Here is a 20873-nt window from a genome sequence, read left to right as displayed (position 1 = left end):
AGCTTTTTATTGTGATTGAAAAGCTCTAATTGTGTTATTACACTATAATCACACCCAAAGGAAAAATATATCTCAAAATCTGCAACAGTGGATTTGCTGCAGAAAATGTCACATTTTATAACATTTTTGCAGCAAACCCGTAGATCATTTTTGCCCGCGTGTAAACATTTCAGCGATCTGCATTTCTCACCAACACATATAATGCTGGTCCATCCCCGAGCAACACTCCAAAGAGAAGCATATGTTGGTGCTCTTCCACTCACTTTTCATCTAGCGTCCATGGCGCTGTGGTAGTGTGTCGGATCAATAACCAAAAAGTTTGTGGTTTAATTCTCGTTTTGATAAGGTTTTTTATTCGTGAAATACAACCAAAACGCCGTCGGTAATGTCGACAATTGTCGGTAACGGGCAAAAATGTCGTACCCCTATAACGCAAAAAATCTCGGGGCAAGACAGTGAGCAAGGGAGTTACTCTTATTACTCCAAGTTCCTCCAGTTTTCTCTGTTTTGCTCCCGTTTGCTCTGAAATTTTCCGGTTGATTGTTTTCAACTCATTCTTCTCGGTTGCTCTACATTTCTCTCGATTCCTCCCGATTTCTCCCGTTTGCTCCGGGTTGCTCCGGTTGATTAAAGAGAAATCTCTTTGAAAAGAGCAAACAAAATGAGAGAAGAGCGAAACGAATCTATGACGTTTTGTTGTTTGTTTACATTGACCAGAGATCCGCGCGAAGGAATTTTATCAAATTTTGTTTCTAATCTATACCGATTCATTCTTTGCAGCCCCTGGCCTGGATTCCTGGCAAGTTAGGCCAAATTATACTGGGTGCAATCCACTATGACCAGAAAAGGTAGCTAAGTAAATAACAAAACGTACGGGGTTCCAGAAACGATGAAGAATTCTAACCCTGCGCGGTGCTTCAAGCGGCATTGTCTAAGAGTAATCCGACGGTGGGGACGACGACCGCGGCCAATTTTTCCTCGTTGTCGGGTTTGGAAGGAGGCAGAATTTCCTCCAGAGCCTTGCCTGACCTTGCGACCAAAGTAACTTTAGAAACAGGCATAGAAAGGAGCGTGGACCGTGTATGCCGGAAACGTACAGTTAGTGCACCAACTAGATTTTGGCCAACCACGGCACAGATGGCACACCGCACCACGCATACGAGGCAGCGAAATATCCAAGACGTCGATGGTCTGTTCGATCTCTTCTTTCTGGGTGTGCTGCACGGGCAGTTCCGGGCTCGTTTCTAACGGTAGACTTGTCTAACCGGAAACTGGACATCGTTGCTGAAGAACCTAGACCGATTTTGACTTCAACCTGAACGTTTCACAGGGCCGCGACGATAGCCTGAAACATAGAGCAATTTTTGACGTCGCGGAACCGGCATACACGGTTCCGGAACATGATGGCCTTTGCCCTAATGAACGAGCCAAACAGTGTTCCTACGGATTGACCATATTCGCGGATGACGTGCGGCTTCGGCTGCCGATCCCGATGATGCTATGAGACGCGGGCTCGATTCCCGCCTTATCCACTGAGCTTCTATCGGATGGTGAAGTAAAACGTCGGTCCCGGTTTCTCCTGTCTCGTCAGAGGCGCTGGAGCAGAAATCCCACGTTAGAGGAAGGCCATGCCTCGGGGGGCGTAGTGCCAATAGTTTCGTTTTCGTGCAAGCGAAAATGGATTATTACCACGGAGACATAACGGTATTGACAAACCCGTTCCAGTTGGATTCCCGCAAGAAGGTTCTGGCTGAGCCGTTCAATACACCTTGATCAAGGATGTCGTAATTGCGCCTTCGACGAGACCGACCTCCATGACGTGGAACCATAGTCCTACATCTTGCAAATTTCCGAGAACGACGAACCAACCCCCCCTCCCTCCCCTTGGTAATTGAAGTTTATTAATCAACACAATTATCTATCAATACAATAAATAATTACAATCTCACAATATATACTAAAATTAAACAGTCAGCATATGGTGACAGAGACAGGATGCCGTGATAACCTTTTCCGCCTTCCGTGCAATCGTCCTCGATCGATGGTGCACTAGTTCTTGGTCATGTCGTTTTTTTCCTGGTTTCCACCGGAAACCGTCGCTTTTGGCATTGGACGCGCACCGGTCCATGACCGAAAGATATTGTCCAATAGGCTATCTGGAATTCTGCAGATCCGTCGGCGGGCGGAGGACTTTTGCTTAAACCTTGAGCTTCTTCCAGAACAGCTGATGATGGCACCGCACGGAAACAGATTCCCAGGCACGTTGTTTGACATGGTCTGGTAGAGGAGAAAGACAAAAAAAAACATTGGACATTCTGGAGTTGGGCAGTGCGACAGTTTCCTTTCCGAGGTTTTAGTTGAAAATTTCCAATAAATGCTCACTAGAGCCTGGTACTTACTTGCAGCTGGTTGTGGAGAGGCAAATTTAGTGATAATGCACCATTTAACATTATTTTGATGCCTAAAAAACGAACTTTAGCACAAGAAACAAAAGTGCCTCTTCAACAGGCTAAATTAAAACGATGAAAACAAAACATCAGATTAGAAACGTCATCAATGTCAAAAGTGACATTTTTGAAGAGAAGAGCGGGGTTTCTCTCGTTTCTCAGAATTGCTCTCATTTCCTCCCGTTTGCTCCCAGAGCAACTCTCGTTTGCTCTGGTTTTTTCACTGTCTTGCCCCGAGCAAAAAATGCATGAGGACAGTTTTCATAGGGACGTGGCGTTACATTGTGCTGCCATCTGGTTGTTTTAAGTGCAAGAGTGGAAAAGTGCTGAGTCATCGTCTAAAAATAGACGGCGTCCTATCTCGCCCAGCAAAATGATGTCGATAAAGTATTCGGTTTCGATACAGAAAAAGTGGAAAACGTGGTCTAAAAATAGCGACGCCATCCTCCTATGCAGATTCTGATATACTTTCATGCCGTTATGCATCAAAATCATGCGACCGCCGTTTGAGTGTGAGTACAAGAAAATCAAAGTGTTGCATTTAAAATAATTGAAACTATAAAAAAAATATCAAAAGAAGTTGCAACAAATTTTGAAATAATCATTGATTGTTGATGTTGATTTTAGGTAAACTATTTTGATATCGTTGCAAATTATCGTTGAATAAATCTCAAGAATTAAGTACAAAAATAAACTAATAAATAATGTATAGAACAAAATATAGGATTTCAATTTATTTTTCAAATATTATAAAAAAAATAAAATCAATATATTATTAACTGGTATGAATTTTCTCATACTGCATGTCCCTCGCCAATATGACGGAAGGTGATAATCATTGCATATCAATGTACCTTAAAAAAATTAAATATTTGTGACGTAGAAAATATTTTACTTGTGGATATTTGTTTTTTATTATATTTTAAGTTTTTTCATATATTTTGATGGTAGCGCAAGATCATTCATAAAGCTTCGTTTTAGGTTTCACGAAGTATCATGCACCTCCTTTTTAAAGTGTATAAAATTTTAAAATTAAAATAAATTAAAAATGTCCAGGGTAAAATATTTTCCATGTCACAGATATTTGAAAAGGACATCTTAAGTGTCCTTTCCACGAAGAAATTGTTTAGATACATTGATTTGCAGTAATAATCTCCTTCAGCCATGGCGTGATGTCCATGTACGTCTTTAAAAAAAACAAAAAAAAATGTTTCGTTTAAAATTGTCATTTAAAAAACAAGGTGCCTGTCACTGTGCTTCTTACAAATGTCAGCCTGAAAGTGAGCAAATTGAATTTTAATGTTCAATAGATCATTAAGGCCAGGTTTCTTTTAGTTATTCATTCAAAAATAACAATTTAATATTTAAATTTATTAGCTTTAAAAAAAATATTTTCAAATTTGAGGTTAAGCAAATAAATCCAAATTTACAAAACTGGTCTCCTCAAAATGCCTCTAAAACTTAATTTTTTTCTGATTTCTGTTTCCATAACGTATAAAATTTGTAACCTAGAAACTTTTTTTCTTTTTATTTACTTTACTTTACTTTTACTTAACTTATTTTTCTTGAGAAAACCATGACGCTTAGAAAGTATTTAAATAATCCTTTTTATCAATGTTTAAAAAATAATTAACTAACTTTTGAAACATTTAAAAATATGTGGAGTCGGAGTCGGAGTTGGAACCAACCAATTGTTGAAAGCTGGAGTCGGAGTCGGAGTCGGCAAGAGTTGGTAGGCCGGAGTCGGAGTCGGAGTCAGAGCCAACCATTTGTTGAAAGCCGGTGCCGGAGTCGGAGTCGGCTAATCAGAGAAAGCCGGAGTCGGAGTCGGAGTCGGAGTCGTTTGAAATATGACCCGACTCCGCAGCCCTGGTTTTAAGTAAATCAATGTTCAGGAAAAAAGTGACGAGGTACATAAAAAAATATAAATAATAATCGCTATTTATAGAAATCGAAAACAAAAAAATTACTGACAGGATAACTCTTCCAACAAATATTCAACGATTATAACAATCTATTACTTGGAACTCAACATGCGCATTTTGTTTATGACTTTGTACAAAAAATTAAAAGTGTCTGAGAATGTTGAAAATAGGCAAACTATTTTGATATTGTTGCAAATTATCGTTGAACAAATCTCAAGATTTCAGGATAGGACAGAATTTCAAGGTAAAAAAATATCTGTGACCTAGAAAATATTTATTCTGTGGATTTTTGTTTTTTATCCAACTCAAGTTTTTTCATATATTTTCACGGAGGCACACGACCATTCATAAAGCTTTGTTTTAGGTGAAGATGCAAGAAGTATCGAGCGCCTCCTTTTAAATGTATAAAAAAATTAAAAATGCAAATAAATCCAAAATTACGTGGTAAAATATTTTCTAGGTCACGGATATTTGAAAAGGACCCCTTAAACGTTTTTACCACGAAGATTTTTTTAGATACATTGATTTGTATTAACAGTCAAGTTACTAAGCCCCATTTTAGCGTTACATGGATTTTCAAAAAGCTGTAACTTGGTGAAAATTACATGAAATATCAACTTCATATATACCATTGGATTTGAAAATTAATCAACTTTAAGATAAAAATATTTAATATGGTGGTTTAGGGGGGCGGGTTCCCGGGGGGAGGGGCCAAAGGAAAAAAAAACAGCGTTACATGGAATTCAAGGGCTCAGAGCACATCGTAAAATAACCCAAAATACCAACTTATATAGGTTTTTGGAAAGGGGAGAACCTCTACTTTAAGGGAAAAATATTTAAAACATGTTAAACATATTTTAACAATTTTAAAAAAATAGTTATCGTAACTATTTTTACAAAAGTAATATTCATTTGAACTATAAAGCCAAATTTTGAAGAAATATGGTCATGCGACATATCAAAATTCATGAAATTATTCAAGGAATCGATATATGAGCAATTCAACCTGATTCGGTTGAACCGGTTCAAATAACCGGTACCGGTTGAACCGATTCCGGGGTTGTATCACTAACCATGTCATGCGACGTGTCAAAACTCTTCAAATTAGCTCAACAATCTTTTCATGATATATATGAACCGATTCAGTTGAACCGGTTCAAATAACCGGTACCGGTCTGAACCGATTCAGTGTTTTTACTGCAAATCACGCCTTGCGACTTGTCAAAACTCTTCAAATTAGCTCAACAATCTTTTCGTGATAAATTTGAACCGATTCAGTTGAACCGGTTAAAATAACCGGTACCGGTCTGAACCGATTCAGTGTTTTTACTGCAAATCATTCCTTGCGACGTGTCAAAACTCTTCAAATAATCTCAACAATCTTTTCGTGATAAATTTGAACCGATTCAAATGAACCGGTTCAAATAACCGGTACCGGATTGAACGGATTCCAAGTTTTTACTGCAAATCATGCCATGCGACGTGTCGAAACTCTTCAAATAATCTCAACAATCTTTTCGTGATAATTTTGAACCGATTCAGTTGAACCGGTTCATATAACCGGTACCGGTTTGAATCGATTCCGTGTTTTTACAGCAAACCATGTAGTGCGACGTGTCAACAATTTTCAAATAATCTCTACAATCTATTGGTACTGAATATGAACCGATTCAGTGAAACCGGTTCAAACAACCGGTACCGGTTTAAACCGATTCCGTGTTTTTACAACAAACCATGTAATGCGACGTGTCGAACATTTTCAAATAATCTCATCATTATATTGGTACCGTCATCAGGGGTGACAATGGGTCTGGGGGTGAGATTGGGTCATACAAATATCAGCATTTTTGTATGACCCAATCCCAATCCCCAGACCCAATGTCACCCCTGATGACGGTAATGAAATTGAACCAATATGGTTGAACCAGATCAAATTACCGGTACCGGTAAGGACCAATTTTATATTTTATAGCAATCCAAGTAATGCGACCTGTTTTCGTGAATAATTTGAACCGATTTTGTTGTACTGTTTCAAAAATCTGGTAACGATTCGCACATATTCCATGATTTTACTGCAATGATATGGTCATGCGACGTTTTACATAAGGCTACTAAAAATATTTTTCATAGTTTTGTCACTCCCATCCCTTCGAAATCTACTCGAAATATCAGGGGGCAAAAGACATTTAAAAAAAACTTCAAAATTTCGATAGAAATATATGTGCAATCAGCTGAAATCAATTTAAAATGCATTCCTTTGCGTTCAGAATCATTTTTAGCATAAGCTGGTTTATAAAAAAAAAATATTTTCGATGTAAACCTTTTTGCAATGTTTGTCGTATTTCAAATTATTTCCTTTTGACTTGAACAGTCCAACGTACAAAAATAACAACCGTTTCCTACCATAAATTGATAAATTGATAAATTGATAAAATAATAAATTGATAAATTGATAAATTGATAAATTGATAAATTGATAAATTGATAAATTGAAAAATTGATAAATTGATAAATTGATAAATTGATAAATTGATAAATTGATAACATAATAAATTGATAAATTGATAAATTGATAAATTGATAAATTGATAAATTGATAAATTGATAAATTGATAAATTGATAAATTGATAAATTGATAAATTGATAAATTGATAAATTGATAAATTGATAAATTGATAAATTGATAAATTGATAAATTGATAAATTGATAAATTGATAACATAATAAATTGATAAATTGATAAATTGATAAATTGATAAATTGATAAATTGATAAATTGATAAATTGATAAATTGATAAATTGATAAATTGATAAATTGATAAATTGATAAATTGATAAATTGATAAATTGATAAATTGATAAATTGATAAATTGATAAATTGATAAATTGATAAATTGATAAATTGATAAATTGATAAATTGATAAATTGATAAATTGATAAATTGATAAATTGATAAATTGATAAATTGATCAATTGATAAATTGATAAATTGATAAATTGATAAATTGATAAATTGATAAATTGATGAATTGATAAATTGATAAATTGATAAATTGATAAATTGATAAATTGATAAATTGATAAATTCATAAATTGATAAATTGATAAATTGATAAATTGATAAATTGATAAATTGATAAATTGATAAATTGATAAATTGATAAATTGATAAATTGATAAATTGATAAATTGATAAATTGATAAATTGATAAATTGATAAATTGATAAATTGATAAATTGATAAATTGATAAATTGATAAATTGATAAATTGATAAATTGATAAATTGATAAATTGATAACTTGATAAATTGATAAATTGATAAATTGATAAATTGATAAATTGATAAATTGATAAATTGATAAATTGATAAATTGATAAATTGATAAATTGATAAATTGATAAATTGATAAATTGATAAATTGATAAATTGATAAATTGATAAATTGATAAATTGATAAATTGATAAATTGATAAATTGATAAATTGATAAATTGATAAATTGATAAATTGATAAATTGATAAATTGATAAATTGATAAATTGATAAATTGATAAATTGATAAATTGATAAATTGATAAATTGATAAAATGATAAATTGATTAATTGATAAATTGATAAATTGATAAATTGATAAATTGATAAATTGATAACTTGATAAATTGATAAATTGATAAATTGATAAATTGATAAATTGATAAATTGATAAATTGATAAATTGATAAATTGATAAATTGATAAATTGATAAATTGATAAATTGATAAATTGATAAATTGATAAATTGATAAATTGATAAATTGATAAATTGATAAATTGATAAATTGATAAATTGATAAATTGATAAATTGATAAATTGATAAATTGATAAATTGATAAATTGATAAATTGATAAATTGATAAATTGATAAATTGATAAATTGATAAATTGATAAATTGATAAATTGATAAATTGATAAATTCATAAATTCATAAATTGATAAATTGATAAATTGATAAATTGATAAATTGATAAATTGATAAATTGATAAATTGATAAATTGATAAATTGATAAATTGATAAATTGATAAATTGATAAATTGATAAATTGATAAATTGATAACTTGATAAATTGATAAATTGATAAATTGATAAATTGATAAATTGATAAATTGATTGGTCGTCATCGATCATGGCCATTCATGGTCACCCGCGACAGACACGGACGACGAAACAAAGAGAAACGCGAAAAGTAACTTTTTCAAAACTTTTTTTCGTAAAATCGCGATAACTCGTGATGTTTATAAGCAAACCCCTTATGTCTATATATTAAAATTTGTGTAATTGTCTGCTCTACAACTTTGTGGAACATTGTTACACTCTAAAAAATAACCCGGCAAAGTTAGAAAAAACACGAAATTTTAAAATGAAAAATTTTGTTCTAAACAAAAAAATGACCCTTCTGGGACAATGAAGATTCGAAAAGTACATTAAATTTCCCATAAAATGACATGTTCCAAAATTTTTTACAGTCGAGTAACGGAAAATGGGAGAATTTTTAAAACTTTTTTAGTGTTTTTTTCGATGAAAAATACGTTTTTTCGGAATTCTGAGTACGCCATCAAATCGGGCGTCTAATTTTACATAAAAGTCCCTTTGACACCAAATTTCTATCTCATCACCGTTTCAGGCTGCAAATAGTTGAAAAACACCTCTTTTTTCGCATGTTCAAAAATGGAAGGGGTCGTACCGCCCCTCCGTCACGAGATATCAAAAAACGGACCTCGGTTTCGTGATCAGGGACAAAAGTTACCCCTTAGGACAAAGTTTCACGCAAATCGAAGAGGGGTCGGGGCAACTTTTCCCGATTTCGTGTGAGTTGGTAGAGAATTACCCTATTTTAATTTTTTTTTAATTTTTTGATATGTTTTAGGGACATCAAATGCCAACTTTTTAGATAAACTCAAAAAATATTGTTATGAATTTTTTAATCAATACTGACTTTTCAAAAAAAAAAAAATGAAATATTGGTAATTTTTTGATGTAAAATCAAATTTGCAATCAAAAAGTACTTTAGTAAAATTTTGATAAAATGCACCGTTTTCAAGTTACAGCATTTTGGAAATTTAAAAATAGTTACAGTTTTTCATTTTTTTAAATTAGTGCACATGTTTGCCCACCTCTGAAAAAAATATTTTTGAAAAGCTGAGAAAATTCTCTATATTTTTTTTCTGAACTTTGTTGATACGACCCTTAGTTGCTAAGATATTGCCATGCAAAGGTTTAAAAACAGGAAAATTGATGTTTTCTAAGTCTCACCCAAACATCCCATCATTTTCTAACGTCGATATCTCAGCAACTAATTGTCCGATTTACAATGTTAAAATATGAAACATTCGTGAAATTTTTCGATCCTCTCGAAAACACAATATTCAAAAATTTTGAATCAAGACTAACATTTCAAAAGGGCGTAATATTGAATGTTTGGCCCTTTTAAAAATAAGCACTATCTTCGAGAACAATCATACACGCAATTGAAGCTTTATTTTGGGACCCAATTGATGGATTTTGAGGCATGACTTGTATCAATATAAAAAGTACAGATTTTTAACAAAATATATTTCAAGCCTTTCCAAACATAACATAGTACTCGAAAAACCCAATATTTTTGCAACAATTTGTCTTTCCCTATTGTAAACACGGCCACTTAAAAAGTACAAGTCTCCACCACACATGATTTCGATGCATCTCAACTGCGATGAAGCACTTCAGCATTCAGCACTGCGCTAATCCAAGCCCTCCCCCTCCCACAACGCAGCGTTTAGTTCAACCGAGTGTAGCTTGTAGCAGTGCTAAAACTCGACTCAGAGAAGCTGCCATTTGTTGAAAGTGAAACGCGCTACAACTCTTGATTATGATGTTATGAAAACAGTTTCACTAGCGCAGAAAATGTGGTGTAATCGGACAGATTTGAGCTGCTGCTGCTAGTAGGTGCTACTAGACAACACAACGCTAAGCTCCGGTTTAGCAGCGGAGGGAGTTTAATCGGGAAAATTTAAGGGGCGGACAAGATGCGCTATTTATAGCAATTAGTGCCGCACTCCGCTTGCATGGAGGCGCACAGTGGGATGAGTTGAGTTGGAAATTGGACAAAACTGTTGTAACCACATTTAGACTGCTAATAAATGTTGACAATTTTCAAACATAAAATTCCACATTGCACCCATTCCATAGAAGTACATTATTCGACAGAGTTGTTTTGAGTGGAATCCACGATGGAGTATGCAGTGCATGTGCGCGAAAGTCTATAAAAACGGCTCAATTTATGCACCGAACGTGACAAATTTCGCCCAAAGACGGTGACGACGATTTTTAGGATTTACGGTTTACGAGTCGAGCGAGTAAGTCGGGGAGGGATGTGAGCTGGAACCTTAATCATCACCGTTATTATAAGACTTGAGGGTATCTTCTCTCAGAATCGTAACTTACCGTTCGCACCACTTCACTAAGGATCGCTGCTTTGTCCGGCTTGCAAGCGGTCATATCCCGCTTGTTGATCTGGAGGAACTCGCCGAGCTGCTCGATGTACTCATTCTCCAGCTCGCGGCGCCGTTTCTCGTTGTTGCACTTGTTGATCTGCGATTGGGGCTGGCGAGGGGAGGGGAAAGATTGAATGAAATTAATGAATGTTTCATGATTTTTTTTCTGAAAATTTACTCTTATTTTTAAACTACGTTCAAGGATACAAACTTAAACTGAAACGGATTTTCGGATCACATTGGTGCCTTAAGCATTTCTTAGAATGGCTGTTTTTTCATTTTTAACGTCATTCAAATGCAATTTTTTGAGCTATGCACAGTAATTCAGATCGCAAAATTAAGTGGTAATTTGATTTATCGAATAATGGTGCAGTTTGATATCTATGGAAGAGTTGTTGCTATTGGACAGGGGCAACTTTTGGTTTGAGAGATCTAGTACTACACACTTTGGAAAATTCTCAGTGGCGTTTTTTTTAAGATCGAGTTAGGTTCTCACGTTTTCAAGGGAATAGTTTTGAGCACCCTAGGAAAATTTGATAATTGTCCAACTATATTTATCAAAATAAAAAAAAAATCAAACCATCAATCAACTTTCACGACCCCCGAGTCTTTTGTGGTCTCTGTTGCAAGTTTTTGCTCGAACCTAGGAGTCCAAATGCTTGAGTGGGGAGAGCACCCAAACCTATTTTTACACCAAGGAACCTTCCACTCCAGGATTCGAACTAACGACCTTTGGATTGCGAGTCCAACCGCCGCCAGTGATTCCACCGGAGCAGGCTTGGTTTGGTGTGTTGTTTGTACTTATGGCGTGGAGACCACTCCTACACTTGGAATGACTTATGGTCGTAGAAGGTGTCCTTCACTTTTGGGGCAATGACTGTCAATGATGGTTCTGAATTCATGATTCAGAAATAGTAAATTGAAATAAAAAAATAATCATGATATGTAAAATGCTTCTACTAACAACTCACAGAAAACCATTTTTTGATTGATACATTCTGGATCAATGTTTTTTTCTAAAACAAACATGGCCGCCAAATGACTGATCTGGAATGATGCCCCTTAAATTTTATTCAATATTGATCCGGCACTCAGAATTAGGTACTAAAGCCCTGTTTCAATTTTAATGACACTATTAAATGCCATTTCTGATCACTTTTTTTAACTTCCATGCTTCAATTTTAATGACACTATTAAATGCCATTTCTGATCACTTTTTTTTAACTTCCATGCAAAAAAAAAAAAAAAAGAACAAAACATAACGACAAGTCTACATTTTTTCGATTGATCAACTATGGTCTCCTTGCAACGAGCTATCAAGTAGGACCTTTTCTGTCAAGAAAGGCCGCCAAGTTATTTTGTTTTAATTGATTTAAACATCTATTTTAAAGCTTTGCGGACATTCAAAGCGTCATTGTACTCAGAAAAAATAAGCTTTATCGTTGTGAACAATAATATCACAATTTTAGGCTTAATTTTAGGACCCAATTATGCCAAACTGTCATATACGTTTCGGTAATGTTTTGGGGTTAAGTACCCTTGACAGTATTTTGGTGAGAGTATAGCTTAATCGCTGGTTTTGAATGCAACTTGGTGCATGTATGCATTTTTATGATATTGGAGTTTAATTTTTATTTCTATCTAAAAATGACTTCAACTTTTAATCAGCAAGTACAATTATTGTTTTGCAAATTCAAAATTTCAATGGAAATTGAACTGCAATCAGCTGAATTCAATTTGAAATGCATTTCATACATTTTTTTCTAAAACTAATGATTGCAAAACACCTGAACTAGTACATTTTAAAACAGTCTTTCCATGAAAATGTTAAAATTATGGCTTGCTATTTGAGGGCCTCGTGGCGCAGTGGTTAGCGGCTTCGGCTGCCGATCCCTAAGTTGCTATGGGGCGCGGGTTCGATTCCCGCCTTATCCTCCTCTTGCCAGAGTGGCAGAGTTTTTATAACTTTTTTAGTGTTTAGAAAATAAAACCCGATTTAATATCACCAGATGTGAAATAGTGCCTTTTTTACAAAATGATGAAATTCCGACCAATATATTGGTGCAACTAATTTTTCAGAAACAAAATGATACCACCCAGTGAGAATTTGACCTAATGCTTCGAATATTTTTAGGCTAAACCTCGAATACCATTTTTTTTAAATTTCAGAGGTACATTATGGGTCGCAAGGTATTAAAATTTAATTAAGAAAAACATATTGGATTGACATTATTAGAAAAATATAAAGGGTACTCAGTCTTTAATGTTAGTCTATGATTAACTTAAAAAAATATGTATCGCTATTGCACTTTGTCGATCTATTATGAGAAGCCAAAAAGAACACTTTCACGCGCAGCGTAAAACGCGCAAGCGTAAATGTGCTGGCGTTTATGCTTCGACTTGACGACTTGTCGATCTTCCGAGCGAGAACGTGCCGGGATATGATATATGTATATGATTCTGTATAAAACCGAAAATTTAATAGAAAAAATAGGGTAAAAATAAGACGAAAAACACTAAAATGGCTATATCTCTGGAAATAATACATTTTGGAAAAGCTTCAAATTTTGGGCCCAAGCAGTTTATGGCGCATGTTTTCGAATGGCTTTTTGTTTGAAACTGAATTCTTGTAATTTGATAGTGTTATCTGTAAAATAGTCCAAAAAATACCTCTAAAAATGGCTTTGACCACATTTATTGGTCGAAAATTGTGAATCGAAAAATAAAATGTTCGTCTCCGACCCCATGGCTACAAATCTGAAATATAAAAATTGTGGGTTTTACGAGCAGTTTTCCAATGATGGAAGACACAAATTTTTAAGAGCGGATACAGACATCGCTCAAGTATTTCAGAAAAAGAACTCTTAAAAATCATACTTTGAGTTCCGGGTTTAGGGCCAAAATTCAATCGAAAGAGCGCATTTAAACCTTCATTTTAGTAATAGAATTTTTTCTGGGACGACTGCTCGCCGCGCACGTTTTTTTTAAGATTTCTGAGAAAAGTGTTTTTTTTCCAAAAGCAAACCTTAAACCTTTCTTTTGTAAGAAAGGCAAAACATTAAAAATGTGATTTCCAACAAAATTGCGGTAAATTAAAATGATTAAAAATAAGGAGATTCAAATTGTAGGTATCATAGAATTAGTTTTCTTTTGTGTCAATTTTATTATCATTTTAAAGTTAGGCCCGAGCATTTTTTTAAAGCTATGATCACTTGAATCTGACCAAAGACAAGGATGGTTCAATGCAATAAAAAATGTAAACCATGGTTTCAACATGTTTGTATGATCTTTCAAAAATATTTGCATCGACGAAATTTATTGCCAAATATTTTTTTAAGTATTTGGATCATTCAAAACCAAGCAACCACGCGTTTGACATAGATCATCATCATGTTCGCCATATTTTGACAGTGTTGCCATGTATTCAAAATTTGCAGTTAAAGTTTTTTAAATGCATTTTTAATCTATTTTGTCCGCACTATAGGACAAAATTACAATTTGATTGCAGAGTGTTTAATTTTTTGTTCCAAAAAATTTCAATCGTTCACTTTAAAGTCCAAAGTCTTTAAGGTGTATCAAAAATTAGTGCTTCTCAAAAAATACATAAAACAAACTATTTTTTTTTTGTTTTTGTTTAAAGCATTTTGTTAATCAAGATTTTGACTAATAATTCAAGCAAAACAATTTAAATGGGCCAATGTAGATTTGTGAACAACAGTCAATCCTGCTGATCACAGATGTAAACCTTAACTGACGTGAGCAGGATAGCCAGTTGTTTACAAATCCACATCGGCCTATTAACATTGTTTTGCTTGATTCCATCCATCGAACCAAGCGGCACGATGATTCCTTGAATAATTGCAGCATTTCTCGCAAAATATTTATTTTGATCTTGCACATGGATTTAAATGGGGATCCAAAATTAACTGTATTTTACATCAAGTTATGGTTATTTTTTAGTAAGATCTATGTTTTAATCTCACTAATGACAGATTATGTATAATATATTTTAACATTGTTCAACCCGCTACAATCCAACCCCGACTCTACACGGATAGAAATCCTGTAAGCAAATCCGGTAACTCTGAGTTGTTGAATTCGACAACATTGAATTTTTTCAAAATCGTCTACATTTATTTTGGATTTTGTTGTAAATGCTTTCAAAACTGACAACATTGTTCCCAAAATAAATAGAACAAAAATGGCCCAAATTGATCTCCTGAACACGGGAAAATAAAAAAAAATCTAAAAAATGGCTTTTAGAGGGTTGAACATTTTTCCCAGAAAAGCATGTGAAACTTGGTCAACTTTCAAGTTTTTATATTTAAAAAAATATAAATACATTTTGATAAATTTAAAAATAAATACTCCATGTGAACAAAATCAACGACTTTCTTAAAAAAAACTTTTTTGTTACTTCAATTATCTGGAGGAATTCAAAAATGGCTCACCTTGGTATCTGGTTTTCTACGAATCTTTTTGCTGGCTGCCGGAACCGACACGGCTGGGACGACCGCGTTCATTATTTTCGGCTGCAGATGCTGATGTGATGCTGAACTGCCGCTGCTGCCGCCACTGCTGGAATGTTGCTGCTGCTGCGTTGCTGCTGTTTGCGACGACGACGAGTATTGTGACTGCGACTGCGAGGACTGCGACTGCTGGGAGGAGGTGAGCTGGCTATGGACGAGCCACTGGTCTGACAGCGGAAGTTCACATGGGCCAAGCCTGAACGAGAGAGAGTGGGAGAAGAAAAGAGTACAAGAATTAGTAATCAAAGTATTTCACCATGTTAAGTAATATATTGATGACTAAGTTTTAAACTTTATTTAAATGTTCAGGGTTGCCAGACAATCCAAACAAATAGGTTTTTTATTACAACAGCTCCTCAATTGATTAGCTTCGCCTATCGATGATTGGCTCACTCAAATTCGACAATTTTCCGTAATGAGGCGCTGACAAATCACTTTTATCGCTGTATAGGAAAAAAGGCTCGCTTGAATTACCTGTTGAATTAGGCAGGTGCGGCGCATCCACTGACAGTAATTGGAAGAAGAGGTTAGAAAAGAAGAAAAAATGTGTACGATGAAAATTACCCGGAAAATAGGTATGAACTCGTTCGCCGGTGGCCGATGGCGCTTTGGCAGGCAATTAATAAAATTATCTGAACCATAATCACACCACCATCATCAACCCGAGCTGGGTTTTGGAGTGGTGAAACACACAACGACATGGAGAAATAAATAAAAATATTCAAAATTGATTGCTGACAGCCAATATCTATCATTAAAACCATCAGCACAGTTGAAAATTATGTTAAAGTTAAAAATAATAAATTTACAATTGAACCAAAAAAACAACATTAAATGTTTCTTAAATTCACTCAAGTGTAATCACATGAAAATTCACGAATTAAATCAATCAAACACACACGGTAAGGTAATTTCACTGTTCAATAAGCACAACAACACACACTTTTTTTCTTCATTCGTTTGATGGTTGTGTTCGTTTTGAGAGTTAAATCGACACGTCAATCATTGCCCCGCGTGAATGGCTCTGTGCGAGAGATGTGTCCGTTAGCTTTTGAGGTTGGTTGTTGTGGTATTGATTTGTGCGACGCAGGAAATTATTCTGTACAATTTATACGAAGCACAGAGGGGTTGTGATTTGGGAACGTGACGAAGGTGATTCGTGTTTTTTTTCGGGGATTGTGACAGGTGGAATTGGTTATGGATTAAAGGATTGTAAAAAAAAATACTTAATCCTCAAATTTCAAACAGGAATAGGAAAACCTGTATCTCGAGAAAGAATTTCCTTATCGATTTGGTGTAATTAGAGCGTCCAATTTTCCGGGGTTACAAATTTCCCGGGAAACGGGAAATTTTCAGCTAATTTCCCGGTTTAAATAAGTGTGAAGATCAAGTAACAGCTTGACTGCATATAAAAAAATCATTCAACTACAAGAAAATGTGTTTTGGTATTTTTTGATGAGAAATTTTAAACTTTCCTCTGTGACCAGTTTATTGAAATGAGAAAAAAAACATGCAGAAATTATGTTTTTCATGACAAATACTGGTTTCAGCTCTTGAACAAATGGTAAAGCTTTTAAGTGTTGGTTTTACTCCAAACAATCCAATGTTTTCAAATATTTGAAGCAAGCTTTGAATGTATTTTTGCATTTTTTTTGGAACAAACAATAGAAAGTAATTTTTCAATGATTTTTTTTGTATTATTATGCAACATGATTTAAATTATACGATAAATTAACATCATTCCACAAAAAGTCTTCTATTTTTTCACATTTAACCCTCTAACACCTGTAGTTGCACCAGTGCTTCATAATTATTTTATTTCAAATTGTAATTTCTTTAGTACTAGGTATTCAACCAATTGAATTAATTCTTTTTGCCCAAATTCGATTTGCATCTCATTTGATCATGGTAAACAAAAATGTAGAAAAAATCTCTATTTTAATTTGGAGGTAAGGAGTTAATATTGTTTTGATGATATAACATCAATCTGTTAAAAGCTATCCTAATTATAATAATTTAATAATCATTAAGCATTAATAAATTAATATTATCCGAAATAATAATTTCTGATAATCTAATTTTTCCAAACAATACATTTAATTTAACAAAATTATGTTGAGTTTGTTCATTTATTATTTTTTCAGAGCATTTTCAAAAAAAGTTTCAAAAATTTAAGAAAATGTATACTTCCGCTTGAATTTCGGGAATTCCAGGGAAAATTTACAAATTTCCCGAGAATTAGCTTTGAATTTGAATTTTTGAAAAAAAAAAACGATTTCCGGAAAATATTTTGAAATTCACTCGGAAAAGCTTCTTTAAATCATTTTTGGTTATTTATTATTTGGTTTTGAAATCAAAAAGGACTCTTATGATTTTCTTGATAAATTTTTTTTTGGTTATTTATTATTTAGTTTTGAAATCAAAAAGGACTCTTATGATTTTCTTGATAAAATGAACTATTTTTGAGTTACAGCCATTTTTAAACTGAAATTTCCAGAAGAATGTTTTTTTTTAATTTCGTTAAGATGGTTTCCGTCCTGATTCAATCTGGAACAAATATCTATGAAGGCTGAGAATACTCTCTTCAATATTCTTTCTTGCACATTGCTGATCCGACCATTGGTTGATAAATTATGGATTTACAAAGAATTAAATAACGTTATGATTCGAAATCCTGACACTTAGTAGCATATCATTTTTGTTATAGCTGGCAAAAAATCATGTATTAAGTTGGAAATGTAGAAATATCATGAGGATGTAGTATAAACAGTCAGTTTTAAGAGAATGTATGCAAATTACGCCTTTTCTAACAATTTTTCATCAGAATTTTAGTATTAAAATAACTTGTTTTGCTTCGAATTCCGGACACTGATAAAAGCTGATTCGAAATCCGGACACTTTTGCTTCGAATTCCGGACACTCGATTTTACTTATGAATCGCACAAATTTGGACTGATATGTTAGTGAATTGCATTCTTTAGATCTCAAATAAGCTGTTAACATCAAAACTATCGATAGTTTATATAAAAATTAGCTGGAATTTAAGGAAATCGAAACCATAAATTTCTGCTTTGCCTTCCCGGTGCTTCGAACGCCTATGAAATATTTCAAGTGAAATGTTTCGCATTTTTGATAAACTTATAATTTTACTGTGTTTAATTGTTTTGGCATTAACTACAGCGTTCAAATTAACTTTAAATAAAAGTTGATGTTGGAATTCATCAAATAACACAGTTTTGACAATCATAATGCGAACTTATATCCAAATAATTTTATAAAACAAGATTAAGTGTCCGGGTTTCGAATCGTCCGGGAATTCGAATCATGACGTTATCAAGGTAAAGATACGAAAAATGAGTTTTTCTAAGTGCTACTTATACGATCCTCAATTTGCAATCAATGATATCTTGGAAAATGATGATCGAATGTTTAATGTGAAGAGAAAACTCGAGTAGTATTTGGTTTTAAAATCACGACTTTTATTTCAAAAGGGCTCGAATCGATTCAAGGGGGGAAGAAAAGAAATCAAATAATTCAAATTTCAAGAACAATTATTTTGAAATCTAAAAAGCATTTTTAAATTTTTCATTATCACTAAAATGGGAAATGTCAATGAATTTATGAAAAATAAATTCATGAAACTTGACGTCTATTTCAAACTATTGTCTAAAGCTACAAATTTGTTACAGAAATTTAAAAGATTTTTTTTTAAATAAAAATATATGCATAAACATTATTCAATGTATTGTTACAAATTGATTCTCGGGCAAACTTTAATAGGGTAGAGGACCCAGTTTTCGCCCTGCTCCAGTTTTCGCCCACCTACTGGATTTAATCTGTATTTAGCAAACTCATACCGTTTTTTGGATGAATTTATTATGCAGTGGATGAATTTAGTATGCAGTACTAGTTGAAACTTTCCTAATGAATTAATATTGTTTATTAAGTTTTTATAAGCTTTTCAAAAAAAGCCTTACTGCAGCCGCCATATTTTTGTCAATTTAGACTACAGCGGGTAATAATGTTAATGAGGGAATGTCCGAAAATAATGTGAATGAATAATTCATTAGTTCACTGTATGTCTGAATTTTATGAAAATCTAGTGATTTACCTGTTTTAAACGTTTACCAAAGGTTATTTTAATAAAATAAAGTGGGCGATTTCTGGGGTCATGAAAAAATATTCGATCCAATTTTCGACCAGGGCGAAATCTAGTATTGGGTAATTCTCCGCCAACTCACACAGCAGTTGCCCCGACCCCTCTTCGATTTGCGTGAAACTTTGTCCTAAGGGGTAACTTTTGTCCCTGATCACGAATCCGAGGTCCTTTTTTTGATATCTCGTGACGGAGGGGCGGTACGACCCCTTCCATTTTTGAACATGTGAAAAAAGAGGTGTTTTTCAATAATTTGCAGCCTGAAACGGTGATGAGATAGAAATTTGGTGTCAAAGGGACTTTTATATGAAATTAGACGCCCGATTTGATGGCGTACTCAGAATTCCGAATAAACGTATTTTTCATCGAAAAAAACACTAAAAAAGTTTTAAAAATTCTCCCATTTTCCGTTACTCGACTGTAAAAAATTTTGGAACATGTCATTTTATGGGAAATTTAATGTACTTTTCGAATCTACATTGTCCCAGAAGGGTCATTTTTTCATTTAGAACAAAATTTTTCATTTTAAAATTTCGTGTTTTTTCTAACTTTGCAGGGTTATTTTTTAGAGTGTAACAATGTTCTACAAAGTTGTAGAGCAGACAATTACAAAAATTTTGATATATAGACATAAGGGGTTTGCTTATAAACATCACGAGTTATCGCGATTTTACGAAAAAAAAGTTTTGAAAAAGTTGGTCGTCATCGATCATGGCCATTCATGGTCACTCGCGACAGACACGGACGACGAAACAAAGAGAAACGCAAAAAGTAACTTTTTCAAAACTTTTTTTCGTAAAATCACGATAACTCGTGATGTTTATAAGCAAACCCCTTATGTCTATATATCAAAATTTTTGTAATTGTCTGCTCTACAACTTTGTACAACATTGTTACACTCTAAAAAATAACCCTGCAAAGTTAGAAAAAACACGAAATTTTAAAATGAAAAATTTTGTTCTAAATGAAAAAATGACCCTTCTGGGACAATGTAGATTCGAAAAGTACATTAAATTTCCCATAAAATGACATGTTCCAAAATTTTTTACAGTCGAGTAACGGAAAATGGGAGAATTTTTAAAACTTTTTTAGTGTTTTTTTCGACGAAAAATACGTTTATTCGGAATTCTGAGTACGCCATCAAATCGGGCGTCTAATTTTACATAAAAGTCCCTTTGACACCAAATTTCTATCTCATCACCGTTTCAGGCTGCAAATTGTTGAAAAACACCTCTTTTTTCGCATGTTCAAAAATGGAAGGGGTCGTACCGCCCCTCCGTCACGAGATATCAAAAA

The 20873-nt window shown here is 33.5% G+C and overlaps 1 protein-coding gene across 10 annotated transcripts in view; it reads right to left on the bottom strand.

Moving 5' to 3' along the window:
* LOC120427680 (nuclear receptor coactivator 1) overlaps positions 1–20873 on the bottom strand; it is a 340351-nt gene that overhangs the window by 28501 nt on the left and 290977 nt on the right. For all 10 annotated transcript variants that reach the window (XM_052707553.1, XM_052707557.1, XM_052707555.1 and 7 more), the window contains 2 exons: positions 15344–15617; positions 10843–11001 (listed from right to left, as the gene is read on the bottom strand). In XM_052707553.1, coding sequence (XP_052563513.1) covers positions 10843–11001; positions 15344–15617 — 433 coding nt within the window. The remainder of the gene's footprint in view (positions 1–10842; positions 11002–15343; positions 15618–20873) is intronic.

The sequence above is a fragment of the Culex pipiens genome, chromosome 2 (genome assembly GCF_016801865.2).
Source record: "Culex pipiens pallens isolate TS chromosome 2, TS_CPP_V2, whole genome shotgun sequence".
Lineage (NCBI taxonomy): Eukaryota > Metazoa > Arthropoda > Insecta > Diptera > Culicidae > Culex > Culex pipiens.
This window is presented reverse-complemented; position numbering and strand designations above follow the sequence as displayed.